Consider the following 22760-nt stretch of genomic DNA (forward strand, 5'->3'; position numbering starts at 1 on the left):
GGTCACACCGAAGCGACAAACTCAAGCTGGCCTTGGCCAAGACAGTTTCAGTCCCCACCCCTTCACAATCCAGGGCCAGTTCTGGCCAGTTTTACACAACTGTGCTATGTGAAGCACTTTCAACAGTCAGGGCACATGATACAATCCATTATCATCATCAAGCGCCATGTGGTTTCATGCCCTAAAGATTGATAGCCCCTTAAGCGCATCTCAGACTGATAGCAGTGAATGTTGCTGGAAAGCAGCGAGACTCTCTCTTGTGCATCCCTGGCTCCAAACAGAATTTCTGCCAGTAGTTCTCTTATCTTTTCCTTTAGCAGTGAAATCATGTGGCCTCATGTCAATCACTTTGGAAGCAAACCAGCTTCTTCTCAAAGAAGGTGAGATCTGAAGCTGGCAACAATTATGCACACCTTGTAAGAGGCACCATTACAGTGGCTTCATCATGGGTAGGAGGAAATATACTAGCGTGCAGCTCCTCATTCCACCACCTGTGCTTAACATGGATTTCCTATACAGAAAGGACAGCCATTTAGACAGTGCAGGGTAAAGTGGCCTGAACGCTGCAAACATTCCAGACAAAATGCAAGACTTTTCTTAGGGCCAAGGCAAGCATTCTGACAGCTGAGGTAGAGGCATGCTTGGGTCTCTACACACTTGAAACAGTTTACTTTAGAGCAGGAGTGGGAACCTTCTTGGCCCACTTAAGGACACTTTAAAGAACTGTCAGATCACATCATAGATAATCCCTATCTGAAAGCAAGCCTCTGTTTAGACAGATGCAAGGAGAAAATATTAGGGAAGAGACAATATTGCTACAGCTGTGTGTAAATAGGACACAAAAGGACGGAAAAATAAAACCCAAGAACATACATTTTTATGCAGGAAGGCCCAATATTTATTTTCACATGAAGATTTTATTCAGACAATGAACTCAGAACAACACTCAAAAGTTGTGTGAAGCCTCTGCCCACTGATAACCTTTGCACAGAACAAAGGTTTTGGCTATCCATCCTTTTGAATGATTGGATCAGCGTTCCACAATCTGGTGCCCTCCAGATGTTTTGCACTGCAACTCCTGTCAATCCTGGTCAGAACAGCTGTGCTGGCTGCACCCGTGGAAGCTGCAGCCCAAGACTTCTGGAGAGCATCAGGTTGGGGAAGGTTGTCTTCATTCTCCTTCATCTGTCAAAACCAGGACCCAATCGCACTGCCAGTCCCACCCTAAGGACACTCATAGCGCACCTCAACAAAACAAGCCTCTTCACCCAGGCCTTTCACGGTCGGCATCTGCTATCTACTGCTACTGCTGTTGTAATTTAACTTTTTATTTTTATTTTTTAAATGGTTTGTGGACTTGTTTTGAACTTGTAAATTCTGCTTTAATTTGTGTGTTGAGACAACCTAGAAGTCTTATTAAGTATTTTTCTCCTGCCTCTTGGCAAGTCAAACCATTTGGGGAGACTAGAATGACTAGACAAACGTACACTGGTCACTTGATGACCTGCACACATGATGTGGGGCAACTGTGTTTGTGGAAGGAGGTCGGACAGGTGGATCCAAGTCTTCTTTATTAGAGAAGCAAGGAGAGGAAGCTCCCTACCTGTTCCCTTCTGATAAGACCGAGAGAGACTGTGTGTCAGGTATGGGGAACATGTAGCCCTCCATACATTGCTGAGCTACCATGCCCATCCCCTCACCCATTGGCCAATCTTGCTGGGGCCGGTGGGACTTGTAGTCCAGTGACAGCTAGAGAGTTGCGGGTGCCCAACCCCGCTTTATATGGTCTTAGGGGATGGTCTGAATGTTAGGATCTGAAGTTCAAAATCAACCGTAACAGATGTTGAATATTGTATTTTATTCCTTGCTGTGAACCGCCCAGAGAGCCATTGGCTAAGGGCGGTATAGAAATGGAATGAAATAAATAAAATAAAAACTGTGTCTTACAGAAAGTTAGGGTATGTGGTCATTACAATTCCAATTTATGCAAAAAAAATTTAAAAAGTTTTTTTAGAAAAAGTTCTGTAATACATGCAATAACAAACACTATAGCAGCAATGTATGTATTCATTCATGAGTATGGACTAAAGACTTAGGCACTTTTGATTCAGGAGATACTCTCCCTGTCTCTTTAAACACTGTATATGTACGAATTTAGTGTTTGTTATTGCATGTATTAAAAAACTTTTTTTAAAAAAAAATTTTTTTTAAGACTTAGGGGATGGTCTGACACACTTGGGGAAGACACCTTGCTGAAGCTAAGTTGGGAAGGGTCTGGTCAGCACATGGATGGGAACCCCATGAATCACCCTCAGTTCCATAGTGGAATAAAAGTGGTGCAAAAATGCGCAAAGACATGAATACTCACATCCCAATCACATCTAGGTCACCCCACACACAGGGGTTGTCAACCTCACCTTAGAAATACTAGTGTGCTTTTCATTTGGTTCACACGTTCAGTTCTATGACTAAACATGCAGGAACCAGCTCTGCTGGAATATTACCATACTGCACTAGTGCACTATCCTGGGCTAGCGTTTGAGAGCAAAGCTTGAGGTCCAAGAATTAAAAGCATTACTAGCCCCAAATAAGAGTTTGTTTTATGAGTAGATTAACCACAATGAACTTATTTCCTCACAAACCAGAATATCAAAAGAAAAGAAAAGAAAAGAAAAGCTCTGAGGAGTCTTAAGGCTTCCTTGTGAGTCACACCCATTTTATACATCATATCAGGAGAAGCCACTCGGCCAGACCTTTAAGACAGACGGGGGAGTTTGCCATCATGGTAGGATGCCTAATTGTTTCTAACTGGTGCCCTCTAGACATTTTGGACTACAACAGCCATCAGCTCCAGCCAGCTGGGTCATTGGGTGGGATGATGGGAACTGAAGTCCAGCAACATTCACACGGAATGAGGGTCCCCTGTCTGATCTCATTGCTGGTTAACAACGTGTTTTGCTGGGGGGGCCACTTGGGAATGGAAGGACCTTAGCCAGCTGCCCCAAGCTGCCCTCTCAAAGATGCCTGCTGGCTAGTCAGAATGCAGCACATGCCACTCCTTGTTGTTGTTGGATTGGGGGGCATGTGAGGGATTGCCTATATGCCAGTAGCTAAGGGTGGGATTCCTCCATAAGATCGTTTGACTCAGGGACCTCCATTTGTTGATTTATCTATGGATTTAAACTTAAGTTCTAGAGCCACAGCATGGTGGTGGTGGTGGTTAGCATGTCGGACGAAGACCAGGGAGACCTGAGTTCAAATCTGTACCCAGTCATAAAGCCCACTGGGTGACCATGGGCCAGTCACCATCTCTCACCCTAATATTACAGGGTTGCTCTGAGGGCAAAATGGGTTGGAGGAGATCCATGTAAGCTGCCCTGAACTTCCTGAAGGAAGAGCAGAACAAAAATAAAAACAAAAGTAAGTTTATATGTGCACACAGCCTGCCACCTTTGCTTGGAAGAAGAACTGATTGCACTTAGCAGGCAAGGGGGACATGGTATATCGTAGGGGCTGTAAGCTTCTCAGACTTGAGACCCACCTTAACCTAGGCCTGCTCTATGAGATCCACTTTTGATCAGAACATTAAACATTTAAGGGACACAGAAAGCTGCCTCGCACTAGGTCAGCCTGTAAATCCATCCAGGCCAGTAGTGTCTGCAGTGACTGGTCTCAGGCAGGGAATGATCTCCTTCATCACTTGCCATCTTGCTTTTGGCAGGAGATGGTGGTGACTAACCTTGGACCTTCTGCACACAACTCACACGCAGCTCCACAAAGCTATGGCTCCTGCACACCCCTCAAAAGAGGACAGCTTCTTGTGTTTTTAACAGCTGTGTAAGAGGGAGCTTTGGCAGGCGCTGCTTCAGGTGTTATGAAAGGATGAAAGCTGACCCAGTGCAAACTCACTTTCCATCTGCTCACCCACTTCATCCTGATCAACTCAGATCAGGTGCCAACCCAGCAGCTGAGGGCTAATGATGTACTCAATGCTGGTTTCTGAAATAAGGGGTTGTATGCCATTAAGTCCTACTTACAGTAGACCCACTGAAATTAATGAACCCAAATTAGTCATGCCTATTAACTTCAATGGGTTTACTCTGAGTAGGACTAGCACTGAATCCAGCCCAAGGATTAGTCTCTGTGACGGAAAAAAGTATTATGTGAAAACCAGGTCTCACATGTTCTTCAGAGTACCAAAAATAGTCTTTCATGGTCTCCAGTCATATTGCTGAATGTTACCTTGCACCTCACCATGCATGTTGTGACTGGCTGCCCAAAGGTGGGTATTCAAGCCCCCTGCCTACCAGGCCACCATTCTTCAACCTTGGGTCCTCAGATGTTGCTGAGATTACCACCCCCATCTTCCTTGGCCATTGGGATGGGAGTTGTAGTCTTAATACCAAAGGATGGTCCACACATTATATCCGTCACTTTGTAAAATTCCCCATCAACCAATATCAACTTCACACACCAAAAAAAATGTTTCAGTGGATACAGTTCTGGCTGCTCATCTTACCTGGTCGAACAGTTGCTTCCCTGTTGTGTTGGGCTGGATGGCAAACTCCAGCTCAGCATCCATGGTGGTAACTCGCACACTAATCTGGAATATAAAGGTGAGGATGGAATTAAAATCTAGGACACCTCACAAAATCCATTAGCGTTAATCTAACAGCATTAGCCAAAATACCTTCTTTATTGGAAGACTGAAGCCCATCATCTCAGAGATACATCTGATGATGCACTAGATCAGCTTCCCCCAACCTGGTGCCCCCCAAGATGTTCTGGATTGCATCTCCCATCAGCCCCAGCCACCATGACCAAAACATCTGGAGGGCACCAGGTTGGGGAATGCTGCACTAAATGAAAGCACTTCAAAGAATGAGAAAATAAACCTGCAAAAATGAGAAAATAACCCCCCCTGAAGACACAGGTTCGCAGTTTGGGTGTGCTCCTGGACTCAGCTTTAAATTTGGATTCCCAGGTTTCTGCAGTGGCCAGGAGGGCTTTTGCACATTTGAGATTAGTGTGCCAACTGCGCCCATTCCTTGACCCGTCCGATTTGACCACGGTGACACATGCCTTAGTCACATCCCGTTTAGATTACTGTAACGCGCTCTACGTGGGGCTGCCTCTGAAGACTGTTCGGAAACTTCAGTTGGTACAATGTGCTGCAGCCAGAATGTTAACTGGGGCTGATTACAGGCACCATACAACTCCCCTGTTAAAAAAGCTCCACGGGCTGCCAGTTTGTTTCCAGACACAATTCAAAGTGCTGGTGCTGACCTATAAAGCCCTATACGGCTTGGGTCCAGGCTATTTGTCAGATCGCATCGCCCTCTATGTGCCTGCCCGGACCCTGAGATCTTCAGGAGAGGCCCTTCTTTCAATACCTACATCCGCAGAAGTACAACTAGTGGGAATACAAGATAGGGCCTTCTCAGTGGTGGCCCCTAGGCTTTGGAATTCCCTCCCTAGTGAGATAAGATTGACGCCTTCCCTGCAGTCCTTTCGCCGACAGTTAAAAACTTTCTTATTTCAGCAAGCCTTTGATTCCAAAGGCGGCCAAGGATAGGCCCAAAAGAATGTTATATTGTTCTTGCCAGTTTATTTTTTAATTATTCTGATTTTATGATTATGGTTTTTAATATCAGAAACAGTTTAATGCTATTTTAAATTAGAGTTCATTTTTTAATTATATCTGTCTATATTTATTTACTTATGTATTATATGCTTTTAACTTTGGTAGGTTGTAATTGTATCTGTTTTTTATCTGGAAGCTGCCGTGAGTTCCAATTTGGAAAAACGGCAGGGTATAAATAAAGTTAATAATAATAATAATAATAATAAGAGTAAAAGAAGCAAAACACTCCCATCAAATACAGGAGTGTATTTCAGTGGTTTTTCAAGCTGCAGCTCAGTACTACAAGATCAATTAAGTTACTGCAAAGCTGTCAGTGGGTCAAGGGCATCCAGCTGATGTAGGACTCCACCTCTGGCTAATGTGGCAAGGTAGGCCTCCCTAGGCGGCCCTGGGCAGTTGCCAAAAGAGATGCAACCCGACTTTCAACATGAGCAAAGAGGCATGCAAAACTATATAGAGCGTTTCTGAAGTTTCAGGACGACACCCACTTCCCTTCAAATACCCCTTCTAGAGCTCTCCTACCCACAGGCTGTTCTTGCAGGGGGGATACTGTCCAATACGATTCGTGAATCACTTTTCAATTTCACATACCCAGGGAAGGTTGCTTTATGCTAGTCAGTTTCTTCACAGACATTCCATAAGAAGTTGGATTGACCATTGTGGCTGGGTTTGTAAGAGATCAGCCACAAGAGTATCCCATTAGAACTGAGGGCTACACCAAGGTTTATACGATTTAGAATCTACGCTTGTGGAACCTCACCTCCAATATGCTTTGTGCCCAAGACAGAAACTTTATTGTTTCTAAAGAGAATGAAATCAAAGTTGCTTTTCAGAGAGCCAGCCTACACTAATATATGTGACACAATACAGGCAATAAAAACAAGTGTTGGGTTACCCAGACCAGCCATTAACAGTATTATTATTGCAGGCTTAATGTTATCTTATTGCATGCAACATTGTCTTAAGCTCGACTACCAGAAGAACTCCTGAGAATTTCAAAGCCAAGAGATTCTCAACACTGACTCTTTTGGGACACCCGTGGCAATAAATGAAAAATATCTCTGCCTCTCTCAGTTCAACACTGAGAAATAACTCTTGTTGCAAATTGGCACCTGCTGTTCAACGTGAGCAAAACTGTTACATGAGCTCACAGCATGCTTGGAGCAAAGAGCTTTCAGGGGAAAGAGATAGATTGGAAAGCAACACAAAAATTGGCATCCAGTCCTTGGCTCACCCTGAGAAGGGCTCCAGCCACCTTTGGCACCTGCCCAGCCTTCCATAGGGAGACCTACTATGCACTTTCAACAACAGTAAGAGTCCTGTATCACATGAGTCCCTCTGACCCACCAACGTCTTTGCAGAAGCAAACCTTGCCACACTCAAGCTGGTCTCGCTCTCCATTCAACGGAACACACTTTGGCAGCAGAACAGGCCTTACTGATGAGAAGCTGCAAGAATCACGCAAGTTAAAAGAAGGGGCTGCTATGCCAGAGATCAATCATACACAGAAAAGAAGAAAAGTGCACAAAAAAAATGGGGGTCAGAATAGGAGAAGTTTCCCTCCCAAACTCTGCAGCAGCCCAGATGCCAGTCATTACTGGACATACACCTTTTTGTGCCCCTACTGCAGAAATGTTAACACATAATAGTTCACACACAACACTAAGCCATGGTTTGTTTAGCCTAACTGTGGTTTATTTGAACATGCAAACCCAGCCTAGAGGGCTAACCATGGTTTGCTTTCTACCAACACAACACAGTATGATGTCATGAAGTTTGTTGTTGTCTTATGAACCATGATCAAACTATGGTTTAGCATTATGTCAAACCCCAAAAACCTTGCTTTTCCATTGTCTTTTTGACCACCCCATACCAGACAGCTATATATTCATGGTTGGTTTGCTCATCTGTAAGATGACCATAGTTACAACAAAGCAAATGCAGTTATGGGCAAATGCAGTGTGCTTATACTTGAATTAAATTTGCAGATATTGTGACAAAAATACTGTCGCTATAAAAACATCCTGGTGTTTAGGGTATTTAAGAATCAGCTCAAGTATACCAAGACACAGCAAGTATTTTGGCAATGGATACTTTGCAATCCTGCCTCAGGAATTTAAAACACATCTTAAGGAGCATAAGTACATTGCAGCAGCCAAGAGACTGAACTACAATATGGGAGGGCCCATGATTCACTTCTGGACTTTGCCAGTAACTCAGTAAGTGGCCTTGGTGATTCCGCCCCCCCCTCAAAATATGGGTCTACCTTACACGGTTATAACAATAGTGTTCAAAGCTCTTTAATATCTCCTGGAGATTCTAGACCATACTTTTTATAACAGCAGACATCATCAAAAGCATTTAACAATCATTTCAGCACAGGAATAGCTAACCTGTGGCCCCCCCAGTTGTTGCTAGACTACAGTTCCCATCATCCCTGATTGTCAGCTATGCTGGCTGGGGCTGATGGGAGCTAGAGTCCAACAACACCTGGAGGGCCACAAACCTTCCACAAATATCATTCCTGCCTCTCCGACTTCTTTCGACAGTGCAGCCAAGAAGCATAATGCTGGACAGGTATATCTGCAACATGAGATCCCATTTCAAAACCTCTGTCCTTCTGGAAGTCTCAAAGGTTCATTAAAGCATTATAAGCTAGAAAGCAGAGAGTACTGTATGAATCCATACAGTACACGCATTTGTCTATTAGTTTACTTTTTTCATATGGACTCGTACAGGAAGCAAAGGCTGGGACACTGAAGTCACCAGCTAGAAGTTTTATCATCTGGCACTTTTAAAGGCAAGCTCTTGTCTCCCATTTTCTGCACTATCCCCCAAACCATAGCAACTTTTTAAAAAAAGTACAAAGAAACCTAAAAGAGCCTGAATTCAGGGAAGGAACAGTGTTTTTTTTATTCTGGTAGTGTTAACACATTTATAGTTTACTGTAATGCAGAAAGTAAAAATTGTTCCATAGTAGTCTAGCAGTCTTACCTGCTGTCATTTAAACTAGTTAACGATTCACAGGGGTACACAGCACTTCTTTCTGAGCCAGCAAGTCCTTTAACAATATAAAGTGTGCAAAATCTGTTGACCAGAAGAGAAAATGGGGCAGGGAACAATCCCTCATTCAGAGCATCATCAAGTCTCAAGGCAAGGAGAGGAACAAATAATTATCACCAGCCAAAGCAACTCTGAATGCACACCCAAAGGGAAGGAAACAAGGACTCCTCCTGCAGTCCTCCTGGTGAGCAACTGTAACGTCATTCATGTCCCTTGTAGGGCAGGGAGGGGCAAGGGGTGAGTCTATTGCTTCTGCAATAGGCTATTCAGAGCTTTGTGCAGCCAAGGACATCACCATGCTGAGAACCGGGCCTTCTACACAGCCTTGAGTGCCCACCCTAGATGGGACATGACACAGGGGCATAAAGCATTGCTTCCGAATGTGCAGCCTTGCAAAGTTGTGTGAGGTACCATGCCCACCCCAGCATTTCCCCCTCCCCACAGCCTCCTAGCAGTATCTAACTGGAGAGCGGGTGCTGCATGGTGCCTGGTACCACTATCTGCTAAGTCTATTTGGTGCGGGGCCTGCAAAAAAATGCCTGCATTCCCCATATGCTTTCCACACCCACCTGCCACACATACACAGCTGCTGGCGCTTAAGCCACAAACAGCAAAGACAAATGGGAACTGACTCTCAAACTATTTGGGGGAGGGGGAAGAGGGGGAGAGAGAAGGCAGGCAGCAAAACAGCAACAGCTAGCCAAGCCCCATTCATATAAAAGGCAGGTCATCTTGATGGCCCTCTGGGCAGGAGGTGAGTGGGAGCTGGCCTGTCCAAACTGTCCTCTTCCCCTTGCTCCTGCAGTGGTATATTAAGGGTTGTGAGGTTTCTGGAAAGAGCCCTGCATGGCCCAAAAAGAGTGCCTGCCAATCCTAAAACCCAGCAGAGCCAGCAAAGGGCCTCCTCAGCTTCTCCCACATCACACGGGTGTCGCTGCAGCAGCGCCTCACCTTCCAGGCAAGCGCTGAGCAAGCCTCCATGGTGGATGGCACAGCTGCAACAAAGTGAATGAGCGCAGGCCAATAAACCCTAGAGAGCTGGGGGGGGGGTAGAAAGGTGCACATGATGGAAGTTCTATGACATTGTGCATTGTTTGGAAATCCCCAAGAGGACAGAAACCCACTCCGTGCTTCACAATAACATAAGAGCTTCCATTTCTCTGTCCCCTAATTGTAAAACTCTGGTCACCCCATGAAACCGGTGGAGAGTAGGTTTAGGATGGACTGTGTTTCACACTAGCTGGTGATGGCTTCTAGCATAATTTTAAATACACAGAGATTAAGTCCATAAAGAACTATTAGCTATGACAGAACCTCCATGTACGGAGGAAGTGCGTTCTATATTTTTATTACATTTATAACCCACCTTTCCTCAAAGGAGCTCAAGGTGGCATGTAAACACAGTTCTCCCTATCCCATTTTTATTCTCACAACAGCCCTGTGAGGTAGATTAAGCTTAGAGATAGTGCCTGGCCTAAGGTCACCCAGTGAGCTTCATGGTGAAGTGGGGATTTGAACCCTGGTCTCCCAGGCCTAGTCTGACACTACACCACACTGGCTCTAAACACTAGATATTTGAGAGAAGGAGACTATTATTTTATTTATTTATTTATTATATTTATATCCCACCCTTCCTCCAGTGGGAGCCCAGGGCTAGCCTTCCAACCTTGCTCACTGGCACTGAAGCACCTCACTGGCTACCCCAGGAAAACAGGCCCAGGGCCAGATGGACCCACCCCCACCCCTGCCACTGGTCTGATCCAGGCCACAGCACGGGAATCCCCTGTATGTAGAGAGGAGTGCATGTAAAATACTCGTTCCTGCTCACAACAGGAACACTGAAAACACAACACTCGGAGAACAATTTCAAATAGCTAGAGGCTCATGTGGTTATGTGGCTTACAGTCGCAGCCTCCATTAAATAGATAGAGATGGAACTCATTTCGCAGCCAGAACCACATTTGCCCAAACTCAAGGCACACCCAAAGTCTGCTTGGTAGGACTCTCCCCTCCACAGACAATATGTCTCATGAAGCCAGCAGAGCTCTGAAGAGCCACTCAGGGATGGACTCCCGCCCCAGAATCATTTCCTTGCATGCTTCTGATGGGGGAAGTGCAATGACACCCAGTTCCCCCAAGACCTTCCAGCCTTCCAAAAAGGGGAAAGGCCTGCCCACCCAGATTGGGAACTCTGGGAATACTTACAGACATCTGGCCCCTTGTCCAGAGACAGCCGTTTCCCTTCTCCACAACTCTCCTTGGTATTTTGTGTGTCAAGAAAGAAAGCCTGGACATAGGTCATATGAAAGTGCTTGCAATTGCTGAAGGGATTACACTTAATTAAACCAAACCTCCACTGAAGGGGGGCTTTTCTTATCCCTAAGCTAATCAGGAGACAGAAGGCCCTTCTAGGGTTCCAAGCATGACCTGTTGCAACCAGCAGAAAACATGCTCAAGCCACTACTAGGCCACCTGGGAAGCATCTCCAGACCAGCTTCATTTGACAGCCACCGTTTCCTTCAGCTGCATGGAAAGCAGGAGAGAGCTCACTCAGGAAGGGTGCTAGTTTAAAATGCTAAATTGCAAATGCTCAGAATATATTTTATTATCATCATTATCATTGATTAATTTGTTTGTTTTTTGATACATCAGGAACACAGAAAACAGTTGCAAAGCATGAAATGACAGGAGGGAAGAAATGTTGATTATGTGCTTCACAGCTAAAGTAACATACATGGCTCCTTCCCTGTAAGACCATTAAGTATCTAAAAATTCCTTAACTTGCACCACTGTCCTAATCCTGCCAATACTCTTTCAGCATCAATATGCCAATGAGAATCATTTGCGATGATGAGGCCAGCAACGTGTCTTCTCGACCCTTGCCCTTCTTGGCTTATTAAAGCTTGCCGAGGGGGTCTGGTCAACACATCATTGCGGGAGGGAGCAGTTCCAGCCACCTTGAAAGAGGCAATGATCCGACCACTCCTGAAAAAGCCCACCCTGGACCCATTGGTTTGTGACAACTACCAACCGGTCGCAAATATCCCCTTCTTATGGAAGGTGATTGAGAGGGTTGTGGCGCAGCAATTGCAGGTACTCTTGGATGAAACAGCTTTTCTTTACCCATCCCAGTCTGGGTTCAGGCCTGGTTATGGGACTGAATCAGCCTTGGTTGCCCTGATGGATGACTGTGATGTTCCTGTAGGTTAAGCATCTGTAAATATGGTAAGTGCAGGTATATTAGGTGATGTATGGTAATTGACTGAGAGAGAAAGGGGGAGTACATGGGTTAGAAGGTGAAGTATGTTGGATGATGATTGGCTGAGTGGCTGGCTGGCTGAAGGTATAAACATGAGGATGAGAGTTGGAGGGGAAGTTGTTGAGTTGGTTGGAGTGAGGTCGTTTGGTGAGGGTTGGTTAGCAGAGTTCTGAGGGAAGTTTGGATTGTATTTGGCTGATATTTAAAGAGTATATATATGAACAGAAACATAAAGAGTAACCATATATGAAACTATACGCTTGTGAAACATTCCTAAAGTAATCTTGTTATTTCCTGTTGTTAGTAAATAAATACGTATTTGGTTTACCAAAGGCCTGATCCTTGGCTGGGGGAATATACAGACCAGAAGGGAGGGCAAGGTAATTACCAAGGCTGAACAGAAACTGTATCTAATGGTGGCAGTGGTGAAGGGAGAGATTGTAACAAGTCAAGTATCCAGAGCAACCCAGAGTTGTATGCTTTATATATAAAGATAAAGGGGGTTGGGAACAGCATAGGCACACAGTCACAAAGTAACATGCTATAGAGAGACTTAGGCAAAGTCTCTGGGAGTATTGGTTACAGGACGTGACTGGTGGTGTTGCCTAGCAGTGGGATCTAGTGAGATCTGTGCTAGAGCGGAGTGGAGAAAACATATAAAGGACGGTCCTGACTGGTAGTGTCCCTGGTGGTGCCTAGTGAAAGGCAGTAGCCACAAACAGGTGGGAACCTGACAGGGAGAACCAGGGAAGGACGTCACAATGACCTTTATCAGGAGGACAGGGAGAGTGCGACCCTGTTATTCTTACTTGATTTCTTAGCGGCTTTTGATACCATTGACCATGGTACCCTTCTGGGCTGACTTGGTGAGATGGGTATTGGAGGCACTGTTTTAGAGTGGTTCTGATCCTATCTCCAGGGTCGCTCTCAGAGAATAACATTGGGTGACTGTCTTTCAGCCCCCTGACAGTTGTGCTGTGGGGTACCATCTTATCCACCATGCTGTTTAACATCTATATGAAGCCCTTGGGAGCAGTCATCAGGAGATTTGGGGAGAGGTGTCAGCAGTATGCTGATGATACCCAGTTCTATTTCTCTGTAACATCTGAATCAGGAGAGGCCATGCAAGCCCTGGACCGCTGCCTGGACTTGGTGGTGGGCTGGATGAGGGCCAATAAACTGAGTATGAATCATAGCAAGATGGAGGCACTGTGAGTTGGTGGTTCCCAAGTTCGGAAAATTGGTCAGTTGCCTGCTTTGGATGGGGTCGTACTCCCTCTGAAAGAGCAGGCCCGTAGTCTGGGGGTGCTCCTGGATCCATCTTTGTTGCTAGAGGCCCAGGTGACCTCTGTGGCTAGGAGCGCCTTTTACCAGCTTCAGCTGATAAGACAGCTGCAGCCGTTTCTTGACAGGGATAACCTGACCACTGTTGTCCACACACTGGTAATCTCCAGGCTGGATTACTGTAATGTGGGGCTGCCCTTGAGGTTGGTCCGGAAGCTGCAGCTGGTGCAAAATGTGGCAGCGAGACTGCTCACTGGGACAGGGTATTACCAACATGTCACCTTGCTGCTGAAAGAATTGCACTGGCTGCCCATTTGCTACCGGGCCAAGTTCAAGGTTCTAGTTTTGGTATACAAAGCTCTATACAGCTTAGGACCAGGATACCTGAAAGACCATCTAACCCCTTATATACCCAGTCAATCACTGCACTCTGGAGGTGAGGGCCTCCTGCAGATACCATCTTATCAGAAGGTCCGTTCCGCACAATATAGGAAACGGACCTTTAGGGTGGCAGCACCTACCCTGTGGAATTCCCACCCCTTGAATATTAGGTAGGCACCATCTCTGCTATCTTTCGGGGCCTTTTGAAGACTTTCCTCTTTCAACAAGCCTTTTAAGTTGAGATCTATCCCAGTCTGCATGTGTGTTAGAATTGCTTAACATATTTTTTAAAATATGTTTTTACCCTTTTTTAAAATATGTTTTTAAAGCTTTTAAAATGTTTTTATGATGTTTTAAAGTGTTTTTAGCATTTCTGTTTGTCACCTTGGGCTCCTGCTGGGAGGAAGGGCGGGATATAAATAAATAAATATGTTCAGTTTTTCTTGGCTATTGCTGCCAGTCATTTGGGGCAACTATCCCACGCAGCTGGAAGCCACATTATGGCTGCAATCCTACATCCCATTGAATCCAGTGGGGCTTACATCCAAGTAGACATGTTCACTGAAAAAAATGAAATAATCACACACCTTGGAATTTTATAATGGAGCAGAACATGCAAGTAGGGACTTCAAAAGACACTTCAGAAGTAGAGAACTTTTAGAAGCTTCATTCCAGAGATGCTTTTGAACTTTCTTTTAGAACATGAGAATCACTCCTTGAAACTTTGGTAGTCTGATCCACTAGCATCCTACAGTGGGTCCCAGGGTGGGTTACAGAAATTTAAAATACAGTATTAAAAACAATCAAAACGATTACATACACAGGAATAGGGGAGGTCCTGAAAACATCCATCTCAAATGCTGCAGTCTAGGGTAAAGAGGTCTGTCTAGCTTTTGCTAAAAACTGTACAGTGAAGGTACCAGATGCACCTCTGTAGAGAAGGAACTTAATGGCTGCCACATAGAAAGCCCTCTCCTGGGCCATCATCCCATGAGCTTCTGAAGGTGGCAGAACTACTAAAACTACTAAAAACCACTCTGCTGTTCTTAACAGGGAAGAAGGCAATCTCTGAGATATATGGGGCCTAAGTAGTTTAGTGCTGTAAACACTAACATAGCTCCTTGAATTGGGTCTGGAAATGAACTGGCAACCAATGCAACTGTTTTAGAACAGGGGTTATATGAGTTCTAAAGGGGACCCCAATCAGTAATCTGGCTACTGAATTTTGCACCAGTTAAAGTGTCCAAATCATCTCCAAGGGCAGCCGCACAAAGAGCGTATTGCAATAACCCAATCTGGGAGTTACCAGCACATGGAGTGCTGTGGCGAAGTCATCTTTGTTCAAAAGGAGTAATAGCTGGTGAACCAGCCAGAGCTGGAAATAGACACTCCTAGTCAACAAGGCCACCCGAGCCTCCAGTGACAATGTTGGATCCAGGAGTACCCCCAAGCTATGAATCTGCTCCTTCTGGGGGAGTGCAACCCCATCCAGAACAGGCCACCTTCCCATCTTCTGAACTTGAAAACATGGAACACATAACATCTCTGTCCTTTCAGGACAATTTGTTGGCCCACTTTCAGCCCATCACTGCCTCCAGACACCTGTTCAGCACCTCAACCGCCTCTCCCAATTCAGATGGAACAGAGGCAGAGCTGAGTGTTATCCAAGTATTGGTGACATTTCACTCCAAAACTCCTGACAACCATTCCCAGCGGCTTCATACGGATGTTAAATAGTGCAGGGGACAAGATGGATCCTTTGAGGCCACCACAGCCAAGCTCCCATGCTATTGAACAGAGGTCTCCCATAAACACTTTCTGGAAATGTCCTTGGAGGTAGAAGCAGAACCAATGAAGTACAGTGCTTCCACCACCACCACCCAGCGCCATTCTAGAAGGATACCATGGTCAATGGTATCAAAAGCCACTGAGACATCACGAAGAAGAAAAAAATTCTATAAATACATTCAAAGCAGGAGACCATCTAAGGAGGCGAATGGACCCTTCGATGATAAGGGAGTCAAAGGTGTACTAAAGAACGATAAGGAGATTGCAGAGAAGCTAAATGAATTATTTGCATCTGTCTTCACAGTGGAAGATATAGGGCAGATCCCTGAACCTGAACCAACATTTGCGGGAAGGGATTCTGAGGAACTGAGACAAATAGTGGTAACGAGAGAGGAAGTTCTAAGCTTAATGGACAATATAAAAACTGACAAATCACCGGGCCCGGATGGCATCCACCCGAGAGTTCTCAAAGAACTCAAAGGTGAAATTGTTGATCTGCTAACTAAAATATGTAACTTGCCCCTCAGGTCCTCCTCCGTGCCTGAGGACTGGAAAGTGGCAAATGTAACGCCAATCTTCAAAATGGGATCCGGGGGGGATCCCGGAAATTACAGGCCAGTTAAAATGGAAAAATGGTAGAAAGTATTATTAAAGCTAGATTAACTAAGCACATAGAAGAACAAGCCTTGTTGAAGCAGAGCCAGCATGGCTTCTGCAAGGGGAAGTCCTGTCTCAGTAACCTATTGGAATTATTTGAGAGTGTCAAGCAGCATATAGAAAGAGGTGATTCAGTGGACATAGTGTACTTAGACTTTCAAAAAGCGTTTGACAAGGTACCTCATCAAAGACTTCTGAGGAAGCTTAGCAATCATGGAATAAGAGGAGAGGTCTTCTTGTGGATAAGGAATTGGTTAAGAAGCAGAAAGCAGAGAGTAGGAATCAACGGACAGTTCTCCCAATGGAGGGCTGTAGAAAGTGGAGTCTCTCAAGGATCGGTATTGGGACCTGTACTTTTCAACTTGTTCATTAATGACCTAGAATTAGGAGTGAGCAGTGAAGTGGCCAAGTTTGCTGACGATACTAAACTGTTCAGGATTGTTAAAACAAAAAGGGATTGCGAAGAGCTCCAAAAAGACCTCTCCAAACTGAGTAAATGGGTGGAAAAATGGCAAATGCAATTCAATATAAACAAGTGTAAAATTATGCATATTGGAGCAAAAAATCTTAATTTCACATATAAACTCATGGGGTCTGAACTGGCGGTGACCGACCAGGAGAGATACCTCGGGGTTGTAGTGGACAGCACGATGAAAATGTCAAAACCCAGTGTGCGGCAGCTGTGAAAAAGGCAAATTTCATGCTAGGGATAATTAGGAAAGGTATTAAAAATAAAACAGCCGATATCATAATGCCGTTGTATACATCTATGGTGTGGCCACATTTGGAATACTGTGTACAGTTCTGGTCGCCTCATCTCAAAAAGGATATTATAGAGTTGGAAAAGGTTCAGAAGAGGGCACCCAAAATGATCAAGGGGATGGAGCGACTCCCTTATGAGGAAAGGTTGCAGCATTTGGGGCTTTTTAGTTTAGAGAAAAGGCGGGTCAGAGGAGACATGATAGAAGTGTACAAAATTATGCATGGCATTGAGAAAGTGGATAGAGAAAAGTTCTTCTCCCTCTCTCATAATACTAGAACTCGTGGACATTCAAAGAAGCTGAATGTTGGAAGATTCAGGACAGACAAAAGGAAGTACTTCTTTACTCAGCGCATAGTTAAACTATGGAATTTGCTCCCGCAAGATGCAGTAATGGCCACCAGCTTGGATGGCTTTAAAAGAAGATTAGACAAATTCATGGAGGACAGGGCTATCAATGGCTACTAGCCGTGATGGCTGTGCAATGCCAGTTGCCGGAAGCCTCCGGAGTGGAGAGTGTTCTTGCACTCGGGTCCTGCTTGCGGGCTTCTCCCAGGCACCTGGTTGGCCACTGGCCACTGGCCTGATCCAGCAGGCTCTTCTTAAGTTCTTAAGAAGAAGCATGGTTGCACTCCCCCCATCTCTCTCTCAACAAATGTCATCAACCAGGGCAAACAAGGCTGTTTCAGTGCCATGAAATGGATCCAGATATTCAGTCTCCTCCAAGCATGCCTGAAGTTGGACCACTAGTACCTTCATAAGAACTTTGCTCAAAAAAGGGATATTTGCCTCTAGGCAATAGTTATTTAACACTTCTGAATTCAAGTAGGTCTTCTTAAGGAGCAGACGCACCAATGTTTCCTTTAAGATGGATGGTACTCTCCTCTCCTCCAGTGAAGCATCGGTCACTCTCTGGACCCACCCAGTCAGCTCCCTATGACTAGACAGGCAAGGGTTAAGGGGGCAGATGGTCAGCTGCACTTCTTCAAGCGGCTTGCCCACATCCTCAGGCCGCAGTGATCGAAACTGATCCAGAACAGATGGGACAGACAGTGCACAGTGCCTTCACCAGACTTGCTCTAACTCAGTCTGAATCTGAGCAATTTTGTCCCTAAAGTGCCTCACAAAGTTGCTGCAGCAGGTGTCTGAGGATATCACAACAATGGTCTCTTGGCAAGATGGCAAAAGCCCATTCACCACTCAGAAAAGCTCTGCTGGGCAGCTCCTTGCGGATGCAGCAGTAACAGATGTAGGCTTTCTTTGCCACTGCCACATGGTAAGTATGATAATGTTACCTCACACATGCTCAGAGGTTCAGACAGACATTTGCGCCACCTGCGCTCTAGCCATGTACCCTCCTGTTTCATTGCACACAGGTCATTATAGTACCAAGGTGACCTACATGTTCCACAATGACTGTGGGGGCCCTCAGGAGTGATCGTGTTGATGGCTCTACACATCTCACCATTCTAGTGTGACAAGAGCCTTGACAGGAGCACTAACCATGACATCTGGAAAATCTCCCCCAGCATTCAGGAGTCCATCAGATTCCATAAGTCTCCAAGGGCAGACCATCTCAATGACCCTCCACCCCACCCCTGCTTGCTGCATGAGGTCAAGCATTCAGCCGAAACCTCACAAGGGAATGATCCATCCATGAGAGTGGACTCACAATGAGCCCCCAATTGATGGAGTATTAGCAATTCATTCTGCAGCAAAGACCAGGTCGAAGGTATGTCCGGCTACATGTGTCGGACCAGTGATGTACCGAGACAGCCCCATGGTTGTCATAGAGGCCATGAAGTCCTGAGCTGGCCCATTTGAGGGAGCTTCAGCATGGATATTGAAGTCCCCCAACACCGCTGTGAAAGGGTTCTCTGACACCACCTCTGAGATTGCCTCTGCCAGCTTCGTCAGGGAAGTTTCAGTGCAGCGGGGTGAACAGTACGCTAACAACATCACCATCCTGACTCTCTGGCCCAATACCACAAACAGTTCCTTGAGCTCAGATGCAGTGAGACCCACACATTCCACCCCTCTGAACTAGACTGATGCTGCATCAAGTACCCAGGCAGACACAGCTGGGTTAGCAAAGGGCAGGTCTCGGTTATACATGCCAGGTTGGACCTTTCATCCACAATCCAATTTTGGATGATAGATGTTTTATTCTGGAGAGACCTGGCATTTAGCAACAAAACCACCACAAGGCCAGATTCTGAGATATGGTGTGTGAAGCAGAGAGGGCGAGGGCTTGGATGTCACTAGCCCTTCTCCTGCCCCCTGCCAACTTTCATCTACCACCGTATCTCCCTCTCCCCACCCTCAGAGGGATGGCAGTCCCACTCCCCTATGCCTGGCCCAGACACACAATCCCTTTAACCCACCTCTAATCACAGCCATCGAACACACAAGCTGCACACCAACCAGTCTCTCACCCAGCAAAAACACATGCTCAGCACCTTTCCATTGTTTGGGACCTTCATTTTCCTCCAGACCCTTTGAATATTTGAGAGAAACTGACCTATACAGAGATAGTGACAGATAGAGGGGTAGTGTTTTTTTTTAAAAAAAAATGAACGGTGTCTTGCATTTTTAAACTTCTGACTCATTTTTGTATTTTAATATTGTAACCCTTGAACAAATGACAGGGGATAAAGATGTACATATGTAAAAATAATGCTGGTTTGGATCATTTCTCAAACTTTTATTTGAAACTGCTCGTTTTGACTGAATACACAATTTTTGTTTGTTTTACATTTGTTTTTAAATCGTCTGTTTAACTCCCAAGGTGGCTTATGATGAAAAGGGAGGCTAGAAATGCTTCTGTTTTCACCCACAAGGGATACAGGTTAGTTCTGCATTTGCAGAGCCAGCAGAAAGATTCAGAGGGGTCAAGGAATTCCAGGTATATTATGATACCTCTCTAAAACCATCAGACAGGACTGTCCTGGCTTTGGACACCTCCAGCCCTTCAGAAGACCAAATGAAGCAGAGATGCCTCACCACTGACCTTCTACATAAATGCAACATACACCACCACTATTCACTGCTGTTGCTTCAAAGGATATTAGCGGTGGAAACAAAGGGGTACATCACAAACTAAAAGGAAATTGCATTTGTTAGTTTGTTGCTGGGCTGGCTTGCTTTTTTGTTCTGTTCTCTCTTTTTGCAACATTTGTTCCACTTGTCTGATGTATGCCTGGCCCATCTCCACTCGGCACAGAGCCATGTGGTTAAGGGGCCAGCAAAGCCTGCTCACTAAACAGGAAGCAAGACACATCCTGTTAAGAGGTGCCTTCTGACTGTCAGAAGAATGAAAAAGTCAATATGGATATCGGGTGCTGTTATTACATTTTTAGCATTTTATTCATGAGGACACCAGGGGCTTTACTCCCCAAACCTATTACAGCGACATGCCTCCCAAGTATTTATGTTGCATTGTCCAAAAACTGCCTGAGTCTCCAGTTGCACCCCATGCAAATGGGACTAGACACAAAGAAAGAAATGTCAGCATAGCGCCCCGATCATCAGCACAAAATTACTGTAGCCCACCTCCACTGGAGGGGAGAGGATAAAAAGAGAATGACATGACTCTTTGGGGGGGGGGTATGAGAAAGAGAGAAACAAACACACCTGAATCAAGCAACATGAGGAAGAGTGCAGAAGAGTCCAGTGTGGAGAGTCCTGTGTTCTACAATGAATACCACACAAGTATCTGGTACAGATTTCAGCATCCCACAATCCTGTGTTTAACTAAGCAGTTGGGACCAGACGCTTTGCAAGCCATACTTAGGGCATGAGCAGACATCCTGCAGCCACTACGCAGCACAAGATGGCGCCCCTCCCATGGCTCGGCATGACTCTCGGCCTCTGTTGTGCTGCCGGCTCTCTGGTTCAGCAGGCTAGGAGACAAAAATACTCCATGATGAATGGGAGGCTGCCATGCATGCAAGGTGCGCTATGGTGAAACTCTTGCCCCCCCCCCAAAAAAGTTTGGCCACCAGTCACAGGGAACTACTAGGGCTGCGCAACCAATCCAGTCAAATCACAAACTGAATCGGGCCAATTCAAAGCCACTCCAGATCAGGTTCAGGCAGCTCTGGAGTGAGCTGGGTCCACTCAATACTCTCCAAGAAAGTCAGACAGCCTGTCTCCTAACAGTTGAAATTGTTAATTACAACATAAGGAGAACACCAGGGTAGGGAGGGGAGCTGGACTTCGCCAATTGATAGCTCTTGCTATCAATCCAGAGCTAGAATCTCACTCAACACTCTCCAATCACAGTGCTTAAAAAAAGCAAACTTTAAGGTGGCTAAAAAACCCTGGCAGGGTTAATCCCTTCCCCAGGGTATTATGCCTCCAAATTTCATGCACCTACATGAAAAAGACAAAAAGCAGTTTTGGTTTCCCAATGCAAGTGAATGTGAGTACTCAAGATCTGGATTTCTGAATCATGGATCAGGTCTGGATTGATCCAGGACAAATTGTGCCCTGAACTGGATTGGGGAGGAGCTTGTACAACCCTAGAAAATAGCCTCTTTAGCCCCCTCCCTTCAGAATTCTCAAGCCTCAGATTCACTGAGCATATCCTGGGTAAATTTACTTTGTGGATTATGGAAACATCCACCATTCTTGCTTTGCTTTTCATCATGCTGCTGCTGCTGGCCAGGAGGGGCACCGTAAAACCAGAAGGTGCAGCATGGTTATCCCAGCTAAGGGTGTACTCTGCGACACTTGAGTTCATATACAGTATTTATGGCGCTGCTTATTGCAACACTTATTCATGAACTTGTGTAAGGATCCAATTCCTCTATTTTTGCCATTTCCTTTTGCACAAATAGAATATTCAAGCATCCTCCCCTTGCTTTCCTGTCACTGTTTCAAGAGATAACATTGCTGATTACAGACGCTTTGGGCTTGGAGTATATATATAAACTCAGACATTTAAAAGAACGGCTTGAAAAAGTCAGGTTGAGCATGACATTTTGGTTAACACAGAGGAAAAGAAAAGAAAGCAGCTCTTTAAATTGACAAGCAATTCCTTGGGATCCTCTCATCTTGCCTCAAAGCTGCACAACTACCAAATTCAGAAAACTCAAGAGCAAAAACAGAACATGATTCATTAAATTCTACCATCTTCACCACATTTTTACACTTCCAGGGCAAGCTACAAAAAAATTGGTTCTGGCAACATGTAGCATGGTTCAATTTGAACTGGGGAAATGTCACCTATAAAGGTGCAAAAAAGCAAGCGCTCAAGCCACCCCAAACACCTCCACCTCCTCCATCCTCAGAGCAATTCTTAAGACTTTTTTTAGAATTTCTATCCTTGGCCTTGCTTTAAAAAAAATTAAGAGGTATGCCCCCACTGGTTTTTTTTAATCAAGTGCAAGTTGAATAGATAAGAAATAAGCATCCACATGCTGCTTCAAGTAGTTAAGACCACTGCTTCAGCCTCTCTCCTGTGCTACCTGCTGGTATGCATGTCTTTCATACAAGTTGACAAACCAAAAAACTCACACTACAGCTGAGGTCCAGGTCCAGTCACAAACTTGTCTCCAGCTCCTGGTCCCACCAAGTGAGGAAAACAAAACTCCCAAATCATGTTCTCTTTAAAAAAAGCTGCATTAGTGAACCCTCAGGAATATCCAGTCCCTAGATCCAAGAAGGGATCACAGGCAGCTATTTTGGAGCCAGTTGTGCAGAGCTCACACACATGGGCCAAAGTCACTCTGCTGACTTTGTGACTGCTTCACACGACATTAAGTGTAACTCCAGATAGCCGTTTCCCCTGCAGTACTTTCCTAAGGGATGGACACTAAAACTGATACAGCTGCAAGCCACGTTTCAATTTTGACAAGCAGCAGTTGGCACAGAGCATCAGCATACAGACTAGTCCACCAAATCCTCCTCTAGATAATGCC

The 22760-nt window shown here is 45.3% G+C and overlaps 1 protein-coding gene across 3 annotated transcripts in view; it reads right to left on the reverse strand.

Moving 5' to 3' along the window:
- Positions 1-22760, reverse strand: part of MSN (moesin) — an 86672-nt gene that overhangs the window by 35990 nt on the left and 27922 nt on the right. For all 3 annotated transcript variants that reach the window (XM_061598491.1, XM_061598490.1, XM_061598489.1), the window contains exon 2: positions 4520-4603. In XM_061598491.1, coding sequence (XP_061454475.1) covers positions 4520-4603 — 84 coding nt within the window. The remainder of the gene's footprint in view (positions 1-4519; positions 4604-22760) is intronic.

The sequence above is a fragment of the Rhineura floridana genome, chromosome 16 (assembly GCF_030035675.1).
Source record: "Rhineura floridana isolate rRhiFlo1 chromosome 16, rRhiFlo1.hap2, whole genome shotgun sequence".
Classification (NCBI taxonomy): Eukaryota; Metazoa; Chordata; class Lepidosauria; order Squamata; family Rhineuridae; genus Rhineura; species Rhineura floridana.